The sequence below is a fragment of the Tyto alba genome, unplaced genomic scaffold (genome assembly GCF_018691265.1).
Source record: "Tyto alba isolate M040663 unplaced genomic scaffold, T.alba_DEE_v4.0 Super-Scaffold_7, whole genome shotgun sequence".
Lineage (NCBI taxonomy): Eukaryota > Metazoa > Chordata > Aves > Strigiformes > Tytonidae > Tyto > Tyto alba.
The window spans coordinates 13,359,443-13,382,532 of NW_024881328.1; the positions used below are offsets into that span (position 1 = coordinate 13,359,443).

General features: G+C 41.9%; 1 protein-coding gene across 1 annotated transcript in view; it reads right to left on the minus strand.

Moving 5' to 3' along the window:
- Positions 1–3,453: 3,453 nt before the first annotated feature.
- The window catches only part of SLC49A4 (solute carrier family 49 member 4), a 72,501-nt gene continuing 52,864 nt past the window's right edge, over positions 3,454–23,090 (minus strand). Inside the window, exons 8-9 of the mRNA XM_033003458.2 lie at positions 13,857–14,039; positions 3,454–10,612 (exon numbers count right to left, since the gene is read on the minus strand). Coding sequence (XP_032859349.2) covers positions 10,497–10,612; positions 13,857–14,039 — 299 coding nt within the window. The 3' untranslated portion in view covers positions 3,454–10,496. The remainder of the gene's footprint in view (positions 10,613–13,856; positions 14,040–23,090) is intronic.

Consider the following 23,090-nt stretch of genomic DNA (forward strand, 5'->3'; position numbering starts at 1 on the left):
TAATCAAGAAGGTGGCAGAGTTCAGCGCTGTCCAAGCTTGCTTCCAAAATAAATAAATAAATAAATAAATAATTAATCCCAACACAATCCCACCACACACATACACACACACACACACAGACACACACACACAGTCCCCCACCCACCCACCTACCTGCCCTTCCCAGCATGTGAGGTAAGGCCAGACAATAAATTCCTTACAATGTCAGAAATTGCGAGGATCAGGCTATGAGAGGAAAACATCAGCCCCTGCCCCAAGACACCCCTGCACACAGACCATCTTTGGTCAGATTTCAACCCTTCAATCTGCTTACGATTTCCCCAAACCAAACTGTTTTCCTCTGGAGAAAGGATTGACTCAGGCTGAGGTGATTTTGTTTGCTGAGATAAAAATCTGGAGCTGGCTCGTGAGGGGCTGACGGCAGCTGGGTAGACGCTTGCCTTTTTTCTGCTTTTGCTGGTAGTGCAGGTTTATATCACCCTTTTTTTGTTGTGCCTGACCCTACGTTGATCACCTCATGGCAGATGTAAAATTAGCTTGCTCTCATTTTAAAACTGTAAAGACCAGAAGGAAACATTTGCGTGCTGTACACCAGCCACATCCACCCACCAATTCCATGGTGTGTATCTCTACAGAACATGACAGACATAACTCATTGGTTCTTTGCGCCAACTGAAGAAGATTTGGGATCCAGCAAACACTTGGAGCTTCATCTGGCTGTGGGGCAAAGGTTTTTACTCACTGAGGAGCTGTGCTGTACCACTGTCATGCTTCAAAATAAGCTTTCTGGAGATTTTCAAGGTCAAACTTTACAGTTTATGAACCTGCAATTATCTGGAAGGAAAACATAGTCCTAGTTTTCCATCACTCTGGCGACAGTATGGTGTCTCCCAGACAGGGGTTAGCATCAACCACAGTGAACAGCAACAGGCTGTCGAGGGTCAATAGATCTAACCTTGCTGTACGCTTCCATTTTTAAACCTCCCGTAGTCATTTCCTTGCTGTCGTGGAAATAATGGAGCCAGCAATGTATTGCTCCCCTCTCAAGCGCAGGGTAATGAACAGCCATCAGACACATTTGATATTTCCATGATGTGAAGCATCAATGGCCACAAAGAAAACTGTACCCATTTTTGCAGTACTTAATTTACTGTCACGAGCAAGCAATCTGTAGGAGAGAGCAGGCATAATGCTGATACACTTTTATTACCCTGGCAGGAGCCACATTATTGTTTTCTGTTTTCACATTTCTTAGCAACAACATTTTTTTGTTCATAGATTTCTTCATAGCAGCTCGGCTGATATTATTTTTATGTTGCACCCAATTTACATGCTGACTTACATCAGCCTACCCACGAGCAAGACCCTTGCTTTCTGCCTGAAAGCCTCCCGGCAATTGCTGCTGCCTTCTGCTGATCCATCACTCCCGTGGCGCTGGAAGAGACAAACCTCGCTCTGAGCATCACTCCTGTGCACCAGCCCAGAGACCCGCAGTCCTGCCCCAGCCAAGATAAAATTGTCTTTTAAGTGTAGAAGGTAGGACAAGCGACAATGCTTCAGCATAGGCTAAGACCTATTCTGAAAATCTCTCTCAAAAAGGTCTTTTCTGCACTTCAGTCGCAGTTGAAGTCATTTCTGTATGAGGCTGTGCTCCAGCCCCGGGACCTGCCTGCAGGTTTGGAGCAAAGCAGAAAGCTCCCAAAAATAAACCTCGCTGCAGCCATGGGACCTGCTGCAGAGCCTCCTGCTGAGGATCCAGGACAACCCGGGGCTGCCCCACCGCCATGGGGCCATGCTCCTGTGCTGGTGTGGGTCCTGAAGAGTTAAGGTGGTTTTTGTAGCCCTTATCCAAGGATGACTTCACTGGGTGACTGGCCCAAACCAGGAGAGGAGAGTGTGCTGCTCCTGGCAGCTTGTGTGAGGAGCCCTGGCATGGTGCACGCTCTGGGGCTTCCCCTCTGCCTGCTTAAGCCCAAGTTGTAGCAAAAAAAAAAAAAAAAAAAAAGAAAAATTCCCCTGGTTGCAAGTTTGTGTTCGTATGGCAGTGGGCGCAGAGTAACGTCAGCAGCACGTGTCAGGTAAAGGCTAATGCCTGGGTTCCCGATGGAACTGCCTGGCAGCAGCCCAACCTGTGCTCCCGGAGCGGGTGAAGCCCCGCAGCCACTCAGCCCTCGCGACCCCGGGTGGGAGAGTAAAGCCAGGCCCACCCGTGAGCGGGGCGGCTGCTGCTCTGCCCCGGCGGCAGCAGCCCCCGGCGCTGGGCTGCAGCCCGGCGGTGCCAAAACACCTGTAACCTCAGACCGACAAGTGGCCTCGGCTTCTTCACCCAGACTCTGCTGGTCCCATGGCCATTAGACACGAGGGATCTGTGAGTGGCTCCCCCACATCTGGGCACATCTGGGCACGCCGCCGAGTGCCTGCACCCAGCCTGGCCCCCAGCCCAGCTGCTCCCACAGAGCCCGTCTGTCCAGAGTGGTCCGAGAGGAGAGGGAGCCACCAGCCAGCACCCAGCAAGGATGTGCCGATCGGGAAAGAGAGAATAAATGTCATTTATATGCCAGGGAGGTGGCAGATTTCAACAACAGCAAAGATAAAATAGAAACCAGTTAAAAAAATCTCTTTGACAAAGGATGAGCATAAAGGGCTCACCAACACACAAAACTGCGGCAGGGATCTGAGATGGGGGATGGATCAGCTCTCGTCCCCCCGAGGACGGAGATTTCCCTAACACTGCAAAGATAAATATGACCAGGAACTGTGTCATTAGAGGAGCCTTAAGCTGCCATATATAGCCTGGAAAGAGACTGTTGCTAAGAATAGTGGGGCCCAGATATTCCATGATACAAGAGTTGACAGATTTCTTCCCAGCACTAATAGGATGTGAGGCTATTTTAAACTTGTCCTGGTAAGTAGTCAGGGAGTTACTGAAGAGCTGGTCCTAGAAAATAAACACGATCCCAGGTTTGGTCCATTTCAGTGAAATGAAGAATAACCACAAGGAAGGTTATTACGAAGGGTCTCCTTTCCAAAAGCCTGAACAGAGACATTAGTGGTGGGAACCAGCAAAATCAACTGGCTTGCAGCATCCCGAGCCGTGAGCCTGGATGAGGCAGGGTGTGAAATCAAAGTCGGGGCGGTGTGGTGGGGCAGTGGGGGCCGGCACTGCTGCCAGCACCTTCATCTCCCTCCCTCCGTCCCACCTGCTGGGAGCCCCAGCCCACCCCCTGCGTCCCTCTGTCCAACAGCAGTGCCAGACTCCCACCCTAAATCCTCACCGAGAGCGATGGAAACCTTTCTGTTGGCTGGGCTGGGCTTTGAGTGAGGCTACATTCATTTAGACTAAGCAATCCTCATTTCGTAGAAGTATCTGCAGTGGTTTATAGTGATATTATAGCAGAAATATATTATTCCTATCTATTTTTTTGAAATTAATGAACAGTGATGGCAACACATCTGAGTAACCTCTTTAATGTGCAACAACCAGTAACACGCACTTCATGGTCAGATTCCAGTTTTAAAAAGAAATGACACAGTGGATGTGTTACGTTGACAATTATATAGTAGTTTCAACATTATTTTCTTAAAAATAAAAATACATCACATTGGAATATCGCATACAAAAAGTAGAATTTGCCCTAAAATAAAATTTTATCAAATCATTTAAAAAATTACAAAAGTAAAATGCATACAAACTCCAGTAAAATTGAACAGTATTACAGGTTGAGGATAGTTTACAAAGATGCTCTCTAACATGTAAAACTCTCTTCCTTCTCCGTACGTTCACGCAGTTCAAAAAACCCCGTTAGGTGTGTGACATAATTAAAAGCTGTTTTTTTCCACCTTATCAAGTATTTGTTTCTAAAATGCACAGCAGAAGGCATTAAACTTGGTAAGGGAAAAAGAGATTTTAATCTAGCAGTTATCACAGACAGAGAAAATAAATATATCTGGAAAACCCGTCGTTGTCCCGGGGGGAGGGGGAGCAGCAGCTGGTGGCCAGCCGCCCGTGGGGACACCCTGCAGCTCTGCTGGGCTCACTCAGCCCAGGTGATGGGGGGCAGCAGGAAGGTCGGGGTGGGCAGGGGCCGGGGTGAGGGACCCAACTCTGTTTGTGTTGTGGCTTTGATTGCGCATCCAGGGCGTCCAGAGGCAGATACAGCCCGGGGGGCACTGGACCCCCCTGACTGCCCCGGGCAGAGAAGCCCTCTGAGCACCCCTTCCCTAAACATCATCGTTTCCCGCTGGTTTCTGAGTGCAACCTGTCCTGCCAGAGGGGTTTTCTCTCCATACAAGTACCTGCTGCCCACGCCTTATGGATTACGCCAGCCTGGCAGAGAAGGCCGGGGTCTGTGCTCCCCGCAGAAGCCTCAAGACTGAGGACACACAGCCTGATGAACGGGGCACCTCCCACGCTCTGCCCCAGCCCCCGTCCCTCACAGGATCCCAAAGCACTTCCCAGCCCCGACCGCAGCGTGTCCCTGCCTGGGGAGGGACATGGGGCATCCCCCCTCCCTTTCTGCAGGTGGGGAGAGCGAGGCACCCCACGCACGAGCATCCCTTCCCCAAGCCCCCGAGCAGCTCTGTGACTGAGCAAGCACAGCACCCAGGCTCTCGCCCCGTCCCGGCGTCACACATCCCCTCTGCAAGGGAAAACATGAGATTGGGGTTTTTTTGGCTTTTCCAAACAGATGGACTAAGATTGGAGAAGTGGCCCGAGCCTAAAGAGAACAGCTCTCCATAAAGACAAAAAGGTTTTGCTCACGGTATTTTCTTCATGTAGTGATACAAAGTGAGGGCAGCGAGTCTGTCCAGATACATCAAGTGGAGAAATCACATGGGGGAAGACAGTGGGGAGGGAGACCGTGGAAGGAAAAGCTGTTATTGCAGAGCAAGTCTCACCTGCCTTCTCTGCCACACCTTGGAAAACCAGTGCCTCTACGCCACGTGCCACAGCCATAGCTGTTCCTGCGGCACAAATCATGCCACGAATGTAAAACATAGGTCAGAACCTCATCCTTGAAGAAGTTAAAAATTAGACTCTGCTAAAATCGAGCTGCAGAAGACATCCCTCCTGTGCAAATAACCCAGGTGCCCCGCAACATCACGCCTTCTGAGCACCCTGGCTGCAGAGCTTCCCTGCTCCCGCTTTGCCCCCCGGCCCAGGCACAAATTGCTCCAAACACACTGCAATCCCAAGTAAAAGGCAGCAGCCAGCACATCTGTGCAAATATTTGCTTTTGCTTGTCAAAACTTTGGACAGAGTTACATTTCTTCCTCTATTTATTAGTTTCATCTGTCTTGAAACACAACGTGCAAAAATTATAAGCAGATTGACACCATCTTCTGCCTTTACTGGGGCTGCAGCCTGCTCTGCGGCAACTCTTTTCCACTGTCTGAGATGACACTCCTGGAGGAAGCACGGCAGATATTCCTGTGCCACCTACAACCCACCTCGCAGCTGTAATGGCTGCAGGGAAATGAAGGAAGCCTGTGCTGATACTGGTGATCTCTCGCAGGTGAAGCAGCAAGCCTGGGGTCTGTCTCTCTCTCGGAAGGGAGGCAGCAGCCACGAGGCAGCTTTCCCCCCCTACCCGTGCTCCCCTCCTCCTCCCAGCCCCGATGCTGGGACCCACGGATGACAATGTTCTTGTTCATTTCGGCAGGGTCAGCATCTACCCTTGCACAACTGTGCATCCAGAAGCCCCGCTGCCTCCCCGCACACACGCCCCTGCTCCTCAGGCCTGGGGCATTAACAACACTGAGGATGGCAGCACCAACATCAAACACCAAATCGACACCAAATATTCATATATGCTTTCATACCAGTGCAGCAGTTGTTGTCTTGCCAAGTCATTACAATGATCCACACTTAGTCTAAAAGAACTGCCCCCCCCCCCCAACTAATGAAAAATAAAAATGCCTTTGTCATAAACTCTTATTAATAATTGTATATAGACGATATGAAGATGAACAATTAAAAGCTTGCTGTCATAGCATTACAGGACAGTTATATCCACTGTGCAAACTGTGTAATTCCCATTCATATTTCAGTCAATCCTTACAACTAAATAGCACTTCCCTTTCTAGTAAAAGCCAATATATGCATATCAATCAATTCAGCTTGGTTATATTGCCGTGTAAGGCTACGCAGTCACTTGCTAAGTTTACTGTAGAACAAGCCAGGCATTAACATCCCTGTCACCACAAAACTTCAAATTTTATACGGATTTGATCATCTCAATGCAGTATTTCAGTGTTCAATGCCCTCTGGACACCCCCCCACCCCCCCACCCTCTTAACTCAATCCATCAGCCTGGTGCTCCTCCAAGTTGCCACTGCAAACACTGACACAGCCTGGGGTTTTCCAACCCACTCCAAGGTTAAAGACATCGCACTCCTGTTCATTTCAGCTGTCAGATCGTTGGGAGTATCTCTGTGATGCTGTGAACCTGGACACCTAACACGCATGCTGCCTGTCAGCTTGGCCTCTCTAAGTGTGGGAGCTAAAATTTTAAGTTTCAGGCAAATTATGGTCTGCTCATAACAGACTATCTGCTTACATATGTGCAAAATCCTTCGGGTTTGCACTTTCTTCCAGCTTTCAGGATTTTCTAAAAATCACTATTTTTATGTGTATTAATTACATGGTTGGCCAACTCATCCCTCTAAAATTAGCTGGGGAGCACGGAAGGTCTTCTCCATATCTCCAACTCAGGGGAGCGGGCAGCTACACGGGAAGGCAAAGGAATGGAAAGGAAATTAATGGGTAACAGCAGTGACGAGAGACAGTAAGCAGGGCCGTAAGTGAAACCGACGTCTACTAACCCTGAGCTTCCCCATTAGCAGCATGAAAGCCAGCACAGCTCCGCAGCTCGTAAGGAGAAAAGCCAGCAGCACTGGAAGCTGAGCTGAGTTGTTACCGAGCCAAGCAGAAACCTGAGGAGCAGCCCATACTTAAAAAGAAGAAATACTAAGAGAGAGCGGTCACTACAGACCATCCGTCCTGGCATTTTCAATATAAAACAGCACAAGTACTTGTGCGTCAAGGAGCTCTGCAGTGCTGGCAAAAAATGTTCTTCAGGGCTGTGAACTCACAGGCCACGAAGAAAAGCTAATATTGTGATTTCCCAGGGCACCTTCCTCTGCTGGCAAGTCACAGGCCAAGCAGCGGCCAACATCGGCTACTCTGCGGCTGTGCAAGGTAATGCCTCATTTAGATAAAAACCCCCGTTGTTACTGACTCAAAAGATAGAGAGACTTAGAACTTTCACTAATTAATAAGAGAAATATTAACTGGTTTGAGCCTGCTCTACACTACTGCTAATTGCATCAGCGCTGCTTAGGGCTCTCCCTGTGGTCTCAAACTCTAACTTCCAATAAAGTGCGGTTATCTTGACAGCTCGGATCCCTGGTAAATCCAAACAAGGGTGGACCTAGTGATAACCCTTACCTAAGAAATATTCCCACAGCTTGAGCTGGGTTACTGACATGAAATGGACTGCTCTTCCTCAGAAGGATGCTGCTGCTGGGCACAGATGGTGATAAAGTATTTTTCAGAGATCTCGGCAAGCACATTTGCAATCCTCACCTCCGTCCTGAGCCAGACTTGCTAATGTAATAAAATCCTAAAGCCTGAACACTGTGGGTGTGGAATGCAGCAGCGTCCTGCACAACCTGAAGTAATTTGGGAGCAATCCTTCGGTTTTCACTCAGGCAGATTTCCATCGGACTCGCGGGGAGCTCTGGTGGAGCCCCAACTGCAGAACGGTGCCTGCAACCCCAGCACAGGTCTTCATCAGAGCCCTGCTGTGCCGCTCGGCCCTGGATAACATCTCTATTTTGGTGCAGAGGCATCGAGGTCTGTAATTAAGACCACACATTACAGTGACAAAGACAGACGTGGAAACTTTTACCGAAGCATCAAAGTTCAGGAGAGCAGTGAGCAATTCACACCAACTCAGAAAAACAGGCAACGGGGTTTAAAACAAGATGTTCACTCTTCTCCCCTGACTGTATAGAGAGAGTACGTCTGGCAGCACTGACAAATATTTTGAATTGTTCAATGCTTTCTGGAACAGAGGCAGAATAGGTTACAGTCTGAATACTGCCTGAAGTGCTTCTCCATCTTAAAATAGTCAGGACAGTGAAAGGATTAGGAATCGCTGTCACTCGGGACAGTGCTCGAGCTGTGCAATTTTAATCTTAATATAGCTACAGTAAATTGCAGAAGCAAAGCTCTGAAGAGCCATCCAAGCTTGCAGTTCTGCCATGACAATGCAACTCCAATCAGACTCTTGGCAAGCGATCCTTGGTTTCAGAAGACAATAGGTAGCAGCAGCTACTGGATACTGAAACTATTCCAGGCACTAAAACATAGTAAAAAGAAGTTGGACAGTTAATACCGTTCATCTGAAAAACAGTAAGAGGATGATGCCAGCAAATCCAAACGCGCTGGTTAAGATCGATTTAGTTATCCCAATGTAGGTTAGCTCCTTTTCTAAAAAGAACCTGCTTCAAGACAGAAAAGATCATTTAGTAGCTGATATAGGTAATGAGCTAAGTCAATTTTCTGTTACTACCGTAAATACATCCATTGCTCTGAAAACATAAAAGCAGGGAACAGCTAGTTTTATTTTACTGCACAGATACACTCCTGAGTTAAAGGTACTAGCGGCATATTCTCTCTGCAAAAGGACCGCAGACAGAAGGAATGGATCCGTGTCTGGAGGGTCGCGCTCGGGTCAGGGACTATTTGAGTGAGCTTACGGTGCCGGTGTCACCCCAGGGGGGCAGGGGTCAGCCCCACGCAGGAGCAGAGCGCGTTTGATTCCGACTTCTACGGATGCAGAACCCTGCACACCAGCCTCCTCCGACACGTGCACGCGCCCCCGGCGATGAAACCGCTACGGTGGGAAATCACTGACCCCCTGAAAACAATTCATGTCGCAGACAGTGTATGTACACGTTTCCATTCACAGCAGTGACTGGTTTAGTTGCAAACAGTGGTATACCACCATCCAGAGACATGATTACTTAAAATAAACCTATGTAAACACACACCCTTACATAACTTATATATAAAAGATATATATATATAAGTTTTATTTGTGTATACATAGATATAAATATGCACACACACCCACCCACACACACCCCACCCCAACCCCTAACACAAAGCACAGAACATACACATGGAAATAGTGTAAATGATGCTGAACGGATATCTAATAATATAATTAAGAAATTATTAGCAGGTTTAAAATTGAGTTAAAAAACTATTCAAAGTGTCTTTAATATTTATGTTCAAGTAATGGCCAGAATGACCAGAGATTAGTACTGATAAAAAGAGCTGACATTGTATTTCCCACACTATGCCAAAACTCATGAGTTATTTTTCATTGTCAGACTCATTGTCATTTCGCCATCAGGGCACCTCACCTACCAGAAATACTTTTTTAGGAAACAGTGATTTTAAAGACTTGGGTTAACAAACAATATTGTTTAGGCAACCTTAGTCCTAAAAACCATGCACACCTTAGAGTACCAGAAGAGAACTAGTGGGATTCTGACATCCACACCCACAGTATTCGGTGGCACGAACAGGTCTTCACAGTAAAAAAGGCAGTACCGGAGACGGGGGGATGAAAAGGTGACACAGTGGTGGCCTTTAAAACAGCAACATTTACCAAGAATGACTTTCCAGTCAACTTCTGAGATACCACAGATGCTCCGTATCCAGGAGATACAGAACCACGGTGGTGTTTCAGAGGTGACTGTGGGTGCAAGTTGGGTTTCAGTGGCAGCTAAAGCTATCATTTCTATGTGCTCCAGGGTGATAGCAAACACCTCTAACAACACTGCAAGGATTGTTTAGGATATTTAGTATGGCTACAACCCTGGTACCAGTGTCTTCTATCAGAAATCACTTTATTAGAATGTACGTGTAGTGTACAAGCACCAAATCGTTTTCGTTTAACTGTTTAACGGACAATCACTATATAAATGACTAGCAATTTAAAAGAGAGATCTTTAAAAAGAAGATTTTTTTTTCTTTTATCTTTTTTTTTGAATTTTGTTAAGGTTATTCACTATTTCTATTCTGATAGAAGACTCTGAAGATTACTGGTACCCCTGTGTGTATAACCATCAGTCGGCACACACACACACACACACACACACACACACAACTGTACATCTCACTGCTACATCAACAGCCTTTTAAATAGAGAGCCCCAGCTCTGGCACTGGGACCTGCATATCAGATATATTCTTCGTGCATTTCGGCATCATTATCACCACTCAAGTTCCACATTTATCACAAATCAAGCTGGTCTTGAATGTAAGAACAGCCTGTCCCTCACCCTCTCTAATAAAGCCATGATTAAGTCTTGTAATTTCTTCGTTTTCCCACTGTTCAGCTGTGCAAACCCAGGCAGACGTGCAGACTGCAAAGCTGACTTCCAGTCTCTTCCAACCCCTCACCAGTCCGGTGTTATCACACGGAGACGACGACATCGAGATAGAGTCTGTCGTAGGACTCACGGAAGCACAGGATGAGGAGCAGGCTGAGCAGACACGACCCTGGCAGGCACCAGTTGAACCAGGAAAACTCTGTAAAGCAGAAAATAGACCCAACCGTGGTTATCCAACACGTTCCATGTGTAGAGACCAAAACTTTGATTGATGGAGGGTTTGAAGGAAATTGCAGTGTTCTGAACAAAATCCTGACAGCTCTCCATTGATAGATGGGTAACACGGTCTATGAGACTTCTCCATGGACACCTTATATATATTTAACGTTTATACATACATATATATATAAATACCAGTGCCTCTAGCTAACGTTAATCCTCCTAATTCAACCTGTCACTGGAGAGAATGGGGAAAAATATCAAAACCTATCATTGCTAATGGAGAATAAACCACTTCTGAAGACTCTACTCATTAGTTCTTCGATTTCTATGGATTGAAAACTAAACCAAATTAAAAGCGTAAGAAGCAGCAGGATTTGATTTTTGAATCAAACCTCTTATACAGTGCAAGGAGCGAAAACCAATTCCTTAGAAGAAACTCATGAGTAGTACAATCAATTCAATTTAAAACTAGTTGCACAAACAGCTCCTCAGAAGCCTCTTCTTAGCTGTTAGGCATAACACACTGCTCTTAAAAGCTTGTGTTCCACATTCAAGAAACCCTATCATCTGATATTTGACTACTAATTAGCAGTTTTATTCATTTTTTTTTTGTTAAACAACTGCACCACAATTTCCTTTTTTTTAAATCTGTCAATTTACTGAAGAAACATTAATTTTACTGGAGATGGTGTTTTATTTTTTCTTTTAAGTTTCTATTATTATTATTATTAATTTATTTTTACAGAATCTAAACTCCCCCACAAGGCCTGCAGCAGTGCTACTTTCTTGAATCTGTAACTTATATTGCTAAAAGAAAAAGCAGAATTTATATTACACAATGCAAAGGACAAAAGTCATAAAGCATCAACCTTCCAAAACCAGTAACCTTCAACAACACCCTCCCTCATCCACCAAAAACCCTCCAGATTTGTTTACACAGTAATCTTATTAAAACCTTAGTAAAATTTTTCTAGGCTTGGAGAAGACCATGTTATGCGATGCCAACGGTCAACAGGCAAAGGCTTTGCTATTACTTTCCTTATAATACTCTTGCTTAATTGAATTAAACAGACTTTAATCCAAATATCCTAAAAGACCAAATTTAACTTGTAAATTCTTCATGTCTTTTGTAATCCAGAATTTGTGACAGCACTGTTGATGCACACTAATGCATCGATCATGTGAAGCTGCAGATCGATTTGCTTTTGGTTTTCCCTTGGAAGTCCCTGCAGACAAGATGAAAGAAATCACATCCTGCAGCTGCGGCTCTGGGTCTCAGGGCACCGCACTAGCACCAAGGCTGAGCTTTAGAAAGGTTTACACCTCCACCGTGCTTGCAGGACCAAAATCTTCACTGCACTGGAAAGATTCCAGGGCTTGGCTCTTTCACAGACTTCATAATAGCACAGTATGAGGTGAAGAAGAGAGAAATCAGAATTAAAAATCCTAAAAATTATTTGGCCTAAGAGAGACTGAGGGAGCAAGATGGATTTGAGTGAGTTTTTGTTTATCTGTAAGGTTCTTAAATGCCATTAGAGGATGTATCTGAATCAAATGAAAGACAAAGTAAGATCATTATCTACCTTCTAAAAGATTTTTTTAATCAAAGGAGCTAATAGCACCCACTGGCATTAAGCCCCCTCCAGTGACCACATGCACCCTTGTACTTTCGATCATCTGTGAAATGGCATCATGGAAAATGGATCGTCCCAAGCTCAAATTACCTTTTTTTTTTTTTTTTTTCTTCCTTTAAAGAAATAGAGAAAACATTCCAAGTGTATGGATATACTAATTTCATGTTCATCCTTACCTGCACTTACTGATACTTGCTAGGGGAAAAAATACTCGTGACAAAAAATGGCCCCAAATACCCTACTTATGCAGGAATGAGTTTATTTTATCATAATTCTTCAGTCAGAAGTGAGATACTGTATCCCCACTCTCAATTATAAATAAATTCCAAAAACTGGATGGTTACTCTGAAAAATGCTGAAAAAATTCTCAGAATATTCTTTGTAACCTTTTCAGCTCAGGTGTAAATGTTGGCAATAATAGTCTATGTGAACAGAGTTCACACCAACTAATATTAATCATAAAAGCATTCTTTAAAATGTAAAGACTAAATATTGCGGCACCCGATGCTAGCAGGGATGGAATTCAGATTTTACAATGAAGCAGTTCAATGTCAGTATTAAAAAAAAATAAAATAATTTCTCTCGGTTTGAGTTCTCAGACCATAATTTGGAACGGGGCTGTCAACCTGCTTGTGATTCCCTGGCAGTAAGACACACAAACCACACTGACAGTGCGCCCCAGGCTGCAACCTTGATAATTTCAAGCACAATTCATTCTGAAATTTGTCAGTCTCCTCTTGGTTATAAAACACACTATCTTAAGAACTACATGCACTCATGAAAATATATAAGAGCTATCAATTTCTAATGCTTTCAAAGCAAAAGTAAAATATTGCTTTACAAATTTTGCATCATGAAGCAAACGTTTACCACAACAACAAAATACAAACCAAAAATCTGCATAGGCCACTTCCCTTTGAAAGCAAGATGGGTTCTTATTTTACAGCTTAGAGTAATAATGTATTACAGTCTACTAAATAGCAAGTTAAAAGTTACGATTATGAGTTATAAAGAAGCAGGTAACACTCAAGAGATGAGAAATGCTGAAGAATTTGATGAAAATATCAAGCAAAACACTGTTATGGCTGATTACACCACTGGATTATCTAAAGGAATGAATATTTCATCTGAGCAGTGATCAAAGAGACACTCTCTCCCCTGCAATGGTACGTCCAACCCACTGAACAGAGCTGACCATAAACAGGGCATTTCTGGTCTGCCCCTCCCGGGTGACACAGTTATACTCCGAAGCATGAGACTGGATTAGCTTTACTGTGGTTCTGAACACCCACAGATACAAAGATTATTAATGGTCACATCACCCTGGTCTTTATAAAAATATGACAACAGTGTGTATCTTGATGGTTTCTGGCTACAGCAAATTCTAAGTAGAATATGACTATATGCGTCTTGCACTAAAGCATTTCATTTTATTATCATGCATATAAAGTTCTTCTCCCTTGCCACTACATAAGGGGACTCAAATATTTAATTATTAACAGAAATCATATGTGCAAATCTTCCCTTTACTGACAAGGGTATGTCTTAATAGAGAATGATATTTTCAAAGTAGCTTATATTTCTTACCTGTGTGGTAAAATGTGAGGAAAAACAAAAGCACTCCCATAAAAACATTACTCAAAAAGGTGACAACTCCACAGGTAATTCCTTCTGGAACAGGGTAGACTGTCTCCACAAAGAGCTCAAAGAATATTGGTACACTGCTGTTGAGGAATATACCCAACAAAATGCAGGATGTGTACAGTGTAGCTGCAACGGAAACAAAAACAGCTATTAATTTCACACTGTCATTTTTTTCCCCTTATTCAGAGCTGCCAAGAATACTAATACTTGAGTAACTGAAAAATACATAAACTTATTTTTATCCTCTGTGTATCATAAAGTACATCACATCCCACTAGTTTTAGGCAGAATGCATGCACTGAGGGGGGGGGGGATGGGGGGGAAATCAGAAAACTGATTTTTGGTGTTGGTTTTTTTTTTTTTTTTTTTTTAAACAGAACCCATGAGGACACATTCAGTGATTTGGAATTCACTTGTAAGTAAAACAAACAACAAAATTATGAATGCAAAGCACCACCTACAGTTTGATTTACCTCTGAAATTAACAGAAACTATTGTCCAACACACAATTAGGAAAGGGAGCAATTAATGCACCAAATTAAAAATGAACATGAATTAACCTTTTGACTTAGCTCTAAAGGTCAAAACTGATTTTGCTTCCATTTTACAAATAAATACTAATGATCTACCAGATATCAATACATTAGTATTCAGCACGGCCTGAGCTGCAACATGTTGAATCCCTTTTGCCTTCAAAAGGAAACGAAGGGCACCTAGCACCTGGCAGGAATAGGACACTTTTAATAATGCAGATTATTCACCACTGTACAACAAATCGCTTTTCTTGGACAAAGCAACAGAAGAATATAGACCTTTATTCAGTAGCCTCAGATATTTTGTTCCACAGTTTCTGACACTGCCGAATACTTTACAGTGTTCAGTATCTTAATATAGGTGCTTAATATACCTATATTATCTGTTAATAAGCCTATTATATCTATTTATGAAAAACAGAAAACTTCAGAAGAATTTAGTACCTATTTAGAAATGTAAATAACTCTTTGTTGAGTGCTGTCTTGGGAAGGAGATTTCCTGACCTACACCCTCAACAACCTGAAGTTACTGATCAAGTGAAAAGGATAAGGAAACAATTAGAAGGCTTGGCAAAAACAAAAACAAACAAACAAACAAAAACAAAACAAAACCAAAACTCTGTAATAATTTCTGAAGTTTCCACCAAAATGACAAGAAAACATAAAAATTTTTCAGACACAAAAGTGTTACCAAGTTATAGGGAAACTATTTATAGCATGTTTTCACTGCAGTATGGTACAAAATCCTTAGACAACTTTTTTTTCATATAGATAGATATGTTTATATAAAATAGAAACTGCATTTTCTGATTTACGTTCTTCTGCCTTGGAAAGGGGAGAACTGAAACAGCTCTGCTTCGTTTTCTGTTAATCATTGGCTCAAGCTTTCAACTGAGAAACTGTTTGGAAGAAGGAAACTTCCAGCTTTTAAAAAAAAAAAAAAAAAAATAATCACTCTTCTTTAAAATATGAAGAATCATGGAAGAGATAAAGGCATTAAGAAACAGAAAGGGCTATCTATCAGATCTTCCATTTGATGTGGTTTGATTCCAAGGCAGAAAGACATATTTCTTTCTCTACAGAGGATTTGCCTGGACAGGAAAAAGAGGACAGAAGTCCCAGCCAGAAAGATGACGTAGATGGCATGACTTCAGGAGGGACAGCTGGCCCCCGCTTTTTTTTTAATATACCAGAATGTTCTGAGTTGTTAAGAAAAAAAAAAGAAATAAAAGAAGAACAAAGAAATCCTGGTAACTCTTCCGACTCTCAAGTTCTCTTACTATAAACTGCAGAATAAAAGTCAAAGAAATTGATACAAGGTGTGTTCAAGAGTTGTCAGAGAAGAAGGAAAAAACCCCAAACCGGTATTACAATGCTCTTCCTAATGGACTCTTCTAGCTAACACTGAAGAACTGATTCCCTCGTTACAAGATCCACAGATTTTTGCTGCAAGTCCTCACCAGTGCTTAAAATTTCATGAAACTCCCTTTGAACTCCTGTTTACCTCAAGCACTACTGCATATTGTTCTAACTGTCTCTAACTGCTGGCAGGTATGGCCCGCAAATCCAAACATATTGAGATATTTGTAATTTTTGTGTTGGCTTGAGAAAACAACATATAAATGAAATAGAAGAATCTCTTAAGACAAATGAACATCTGCCCCTCATTACACTCAGATGAAGGTATCTATAGATAACTACTTGTAACTTCTAGAGAACATTTTCAGAACTTTCCCCAAAGAAAAGAAGGTGGTAGCCAGCCGTAATTCTGTACCAAACTCAAGCAGTGGAAATAGTTGTGAAGCTGCTGAAGGCCACAATAGCACCATGAGAAGTGGAGCTGTACAGTGTGAGAGGCAGTACCTCTGTAGCAAGAATCCTCCTCCATAAAGAACAACAGCTGGGAAAGGGGAATCCTGTGCCTCTGAATAGATACAATCTCTAGACGTATGATTTCCAGAAACCTAGATTCACTTCAGATGAATGTAAAAATATGCATCTAAGATTAGCAGCCGTTTAAAAGATCAGAACTTCAATTTTTAGTCAATACAGTAGGTGCCAAAGTGTTCATAAAGCAAACGGAAGCCTTCAAAATAAATTTGATAGTTTAACATACGCTAGTTGAATTACATCATTGCTCATCACTTATTAAAATGCATTAAGATGACTAGACCGTAAGCAAACATGTACAGTAACTCTAATTTAGAAACTACATCCTTACATTTGTCACAACAGCTTACTTCAGTCATGCAAATACACCCACTGGCACACACCTCACACTTCCACAGTACCATGAGCAAAGCAGTTTTAGGCATCACCTTTTGGTTATTCCCAAAGCATAACCTGCCGCATGTGTGCACACCAAAAACTGCTAGCTGAATGCCACTGACAACACCTCAGCTGTGATCACAGGTAATACTTACAGAACAAGGTCTACATATATGTACATACATATTTGGAATTAATAAGCGGAAATGTCAAGGCAAAAGGACAGGCAGAATTTTGCATCCAGTAGATGACAATTTAAGTCCTAAGTTCTAATGGAAATGACAACTTTTAACTGGTAAACCACAAAAATAAGCTCTGAAAGTGAAGGAGATACACACATCTGAAAGACTCCCTTAATGGCTACATATTGTAACGATGGGAAAATATTTTTTATTTCTGTAAATCATCCAGGGTCTTCCTGAGTGCTATACAAATAAGCTTACTCAAATAACTCACATTAAGTCACAAATCCAGCTGGTCAACTAAACAGAGAGTCAAAGGTAAGATACGTAGTTTCAGAAAAATAAGTTATAAGAAGAAGTCAAGTAAGAGGTCAAAAGTAGTTTTGCCTTTTATTTCATACACTAAATAGCACACCTCATATTCCAGCCCATGGGCAACAAGATACCATGGCAGGGAGAATACCACCTGTTAACAGAGACCATTTACTTCCCATTACAGCGACCTTCATTGAACCAACACAAACAATTACCATGATTTTATACTGCAGAAGAACAGCTGCTAAAGTTACAGAAAATGTTTTTTCAATTAAGACAATCTTGATGACAGTCATTGGAAATGAACATAAGGATATGAAAGCACTGACAAAAAAGAAAAAAAAAGAGATGATTTACCAAGAAGTTAACGTTATGTCCTAAAGCCTAACAAGGACAAACAACTAGGTTAGACAGGCATACGCTGGGGAAGCATGTTATGCTATTAGTGTAAAAAAGGGTCCCTCTTTCTTAGGAAAAGGAATTAACTGCCTATGAAGCTATGTGCAAAGTTATGTACCTGAGACAGTGGCAGCTGTGGACATCGATAAATAATGGAACTGGGCTGGGTTTCTTCAATCTATTTTGATTAATGTCATGTTTTAAAGATGTTTGTGTGAATTAAGCACCTATTTCTCAGGTTGGACACCTCAAAAAGATTGGGGAAGGCAAAACACCCATCCAAAGGCACAGCTGCTTCAGAGAACCAGCCTGGAGCTGCCGCTGCAGGAGCCCCAAGCCGGGCTTCGTCATGTCATGTTCGGGCTTGAGGTGTGAGGCAACCCATGCTAGTCCCTCAGTGCTCATTCTCCTCCTGGCCAGGAAGGAAACAGGGAATGAGATGTGCCTTGAGAATAGCACTAGAGATGTTACCAGTCAGATGAAGCAAGGTACCGACTGGGGACTGATGGTAATACAGTGGCTTGGCACAAAAGGGAGGAAAAGCAGTAGGAAGGAAGTTTCCTTCTTATCCCTTGTAGGTCTTCAGCTACCTGTTGGCAAATACATGCCTGTATCCCAGAAACAGAATTTCTTTTCTCCCAGCCATAAGCCATAGCAAAAGCCTTACACCAATTAAAAAATAAAAAATAATTAGGAAAAAAAAAAAAAGGAATTCAAACAGGGATGTGATTTAAATGACAGCGTGCACTTGGTGTCCCCAGATGAGCTTGCAACACAGCAGAAGGAGTCTCAAGTATCTCTGACATCCAAACAAGTTCCCAGAACTTCCCAGGACATTCTGCAACATGTTTAGCAATTTACTCTTAAATTATATCATCACTAAATGTATAACTACAAAGCCCAATCCAAACCCAAGTGAAATTAATGAGAGGACCGCCAGTGATCTAAGTAGTTCTTATCAACCCATTGGCACATAGATTTTGGTTGTTTTTCAACAAAGAATATGAAATATTACCATTTCTTTAAAAAGTATTTTGCAGATAAATTTACAAAGGAAATGCAGATACTCTAGAGCAATATTGAGTGCAAGCAGGTGGTACAGTATCTTCTTCCAAAGTCCTCTGCCAGAAACTCTTGAACTCTGTACATTTTGTAACAGTTCTCTTCTCAGAAAAACTGAGCCAAGACTCACACAAATTTCATATGGATAAACAGGAAAGTAAATACAACTGAATATGTTCTCTTGGGTGCAACATACAATTTAAAGCAAAACCTACAGAGACCTAGGGCACTTTGTTATTGCCTGTTATAACAATATCCCAAATGCCAAAATGAAAGAATAATGTCTCATGTGGATGCAGGCTTCATTGACTTTAGCGCTTTTGTATCCCCACCAATCATCTGAACAATTCAAAATTACTTCCTACCAAACTCTCTGAAGTCTGTTAAAGTAGAATGAAACTTCCCTATAATTTAATTCTTGCTACTGGCCATGGTAAGAATAGTCATGGAAGAAGTCACCCTTAATTTTTCCATGAGAAATGTGACTCCTTCAAGGTAAGATAGTAATTTTTACTGTAATCCATTTATAGGAACAAAAAACACAATAGAAGAAGGATGTCCCTGTAGTGCACATTTATAACATCAATATGTTTCATTGCCTGGATTTCCATTCCAGCATGCACTGATCAAATTCTTATCTCATGATATAGTTATGAAAGTGACCAAAAATCTGATCAAATTGGATTTGTTCTATTATACTTCCCAAGAGAAAAGCAAGTGGAACTCACTTTGAAAGCAGAGCATTCACTTTGGAGAACTAAAAAGTGAAGAAATTACTGAGTGAGCCTCAAAAAAAAAGAGTGGTGGTGACAGAGGCTGGTAATCATACAGTATTTGAGGCTTGCTATTGAGGGATATTTCGAATGGCCAGATTTATAGATATTAATCCCTGAAATGCTCCTCCCAAATTTCAAGCATTCTACACTATTTAACGCTGAGGGGTTTAACTGTTTTTAAATAAAACCCTTAGATTAGTTCTTCTTTAAGTTCTCTTCTATCTGTGGATTTACAGAGGCCTTCAGGAAGACAAATGTCATTACTCCCATTTTACAAGTGGGAAAAGCACAAGAGGCGTGGGGGTAATGATTTACCCACAGTCATAAGCAGGTTAATGCTGAAGCTAGAGAAAGAAATGTTTTCAGGCCACTGTTTTATCCTCTGGGTCCCCCTGCCTTATACTTATCAAGCACATCTTGTTTATAGTGAAGAAATTAAACTCAAGGACTAAAACAATCAGTGTTAAATAATTAATATCTCTCATTTTCAACACTGTGCTTTGTAGATGAGTACAGGGAGACAGATGTGTTTATAATGTTCAATCTGTTGAACCCGAAAAATAATGTATATACCTCTTAACCTAAATATAGTCATCAACTCATGGAGTTGCCATCGTATTCAGAATATCTGCCATGCAGCACTAGAAAAGGTTTTGTAAAGCAAAATTCTGCTGAATGTACTCATAAATATTAGAATATTCTTGATATGCTATGCTGAAAACATTCAAACTGAGCTGCAAGCAACTAGTGTTGCATATCAATTTTTGGAAAATGCTAGTATTTGTATCCAGAGATATTACCAGTAATACAAAGTGGCAAGATACTGAAACTGGCATTACAATGCCTTACACAATTATTTTGGGTCAGAGTATCCCATTGTACATAAATTCACATAATGAAGTTCAGTACAAAGCAAACTAACAATGAACTTGGCACAGAGAAACAGAGCAGCAGCTGCATTGGGAATTCAATGGAGAAAACTATTTTAATGCTCAGTGTGTACATAAAATTGTCTTTGAAACTTGCTGGAAAATGCAAATAATATACATTAAAATTAAAATTTCTTAAAAGAAAATTCAAGCTTGCTTAAAACGTAAACTGGTTCCAGAATCAAGGGGTTTTAAGAGCTGTGATTAGCTGATGAGAGCTGTTTTAGACAGATGATATAGTAGCTATGATGGCACTATATGATTATTGCCTTGCTTTCTTTTTTTTCCACACTAGCAGTTATAGTTCATACACATGACTCCAAATACACTTTTCATAAAATCTTTTGGAAATATATGAGAAAGTCAGAAAGTGACAGAAAACTTGCCTTGCTCTGTGGCAGGAGGAAAAAACTGAGCTTATCACAGTAATGCAGAGCAATGCAGGCATTACACAATACAAACAATGCTAAACAGCATCATTTAAAGAAAACACAAAGCAGTCATTGATTTTTAATATCTGCATTAAAGGTCCCCATTCTAAGTAATTACATTTTGTAGGAAATATCTTTAGATGATGTCGTGCCTGTTTACAAGGAATTAGGAGAATATTACACAAACAAGTGCAGGAAAAAACATTTTGCTGTGACTGTTTTTTCAAATACAATTCCTCCCTCAATATTTAAACCAGACATTACAACAACTGCTACAAAGAATACTGATTAAAAAAGAGGGGTTGGCTGGTTGTATTTTAAAACAGGTCTTTAGAGATTTTCTTCCCTTTCCTTTCAGGTGAATAATTGGTGAAACTCTCTCATCTTTTTAGCATTTCAAAAGCCTGCTTGCATGCAAACATTCCCACCTGCGTGCTTACTCTGGAGACCAGGTGAGAGACAGGGAGAGGATTTTCAGAAGAGAGGAATGAGCATGTATGCCACACAATATCCACATGCTAACGGAAAAGACTGTATTTGGACCCAAGGGTAACCACTGGCAAGGTCTGCCTATGGATGCAAACTTTATTTGTGGATCAAGCAGCTGTCAGGTGAGATGAAGAGGACGACAGTGTTCTGTAACCAGCCTTTATCTCTATGCTTAAGCCTGCCTTAGTATCTGGGCCAGTGCACTGGGTTTGTTTGCTTGTTTGACTGTAATGGGTGAGTCATCCCTCCCTGTCATTATCTCGATTCCCAAGCCTTTTGCTTTATTTTCTCATTCTCAGTTCTGGGAGGGAAGGGGTGAGTAAACTGCTGTGTGGTGCTCAGTTGCCCTCTGGGCTCAAACCATGACAACCAGTACAAAGACTCCCATGAGGTGTCTTGCTTCCTCATTGAAAATGACTGTCACGTCCCGTGGAAGAACTCCCTTTTAACCGTACCAGCAGGTCACGTGGCTATTTTAGCAGTTTCCAGGTATTGCTGAAGATGGCAACACTTGTAGTTTTGTGGGGCAAGGTCTGACTTGCTCAAGAGAAGAACATCAGAGGTAGGGCAAGAGAGGAGGAGGAAGCCCCTCACAAAATGAGAGCTCAATGGTTGAAAGGGAAAACCTCCTTGCAAGATCAAATGTACACCCCGACATGTTTCCATAAGTCAGTTTTGAACGCTGCTTGCTCTGCCTTAGCATTTGAATAAGGCTGAAAGTGTGGACTGAGATCCACCACTGGCTCTGTAACACCACCAAGCCTAACAGTTGTGCTCTTGGCCACAGAACACGAAGAAGTAGTTGAGGAGCTTATTACCGTTCTGGCAACATCGAACCCTGCTGTACTCAGTAACACAACAATCCCTGCTTTGCAGCAGGTGTTCAGTGATGTCTGCAAAGAAGCTCTGGGATACAAAGCATTACATGGATCTCTTCTAAAAAAAAAAAGAGACAGACAGACAGAAAGAAAAAAACTCCACAATGATGGCTGCTTTTGTTTTGCACATCTTCCAGCTCTACAAAACCACACAGAGGATAACTATCTGGAAGTCCACTGTCAACATTGGTCCAATGAGTATGCAGAGCGACTTCTACCTTAACCAGCTACCTCAAATCACTTCCCAAAGCTGCCAGCCAATGGCCTGCATTTGACCTACATTTATACTCTGATATACTCTACATCTCAAACTTTTAATTAAAAGAAGAAGAAAAAAAAAAAAAAAAAAGTAGTTCATCCAAATCAATTCAAATGTACCGTTTCTCCCAATTACTGTGGAATGCAGAGGTCATCATCATATTGCATCATTACATTGAGGAATAATCTAGCATGAAGTCCTATAAATTAGCTTAAATAGCTTGTGTGTTTTCATCCATAACAGCATATTTCATAAAGATATACCACTGTTTTTCTGTGTACAAGGATCTAAATTGAAGAAGCGCATCACATTTATTTTATATGAACTTTAATGAGAAAAGGCTGATATGAACAGCCCCCTCCCTTCCCCCTGCTTATCTATGAAGTTTAAACACTATGCCACAGAAGAAAAAAGAGATCTTATTTGGTGGCTGCACATTAGGCCCTGATGCTTTAGATTGCCTTTTTTTTTGAGGAATGCACTCTATTGCTGTCATTTCTATTCAAAATAGGCTTGTGTTTTATAGAAAAGGATTCAACATTTACAGTGACATTATATATATAAGAACAGCACAGACAGAAAACTCTAAAATATAATTTATAACTCAATCTAAGCAATCATCCACTTAAAAAGAAACAATAACTGCATGAAAAGAA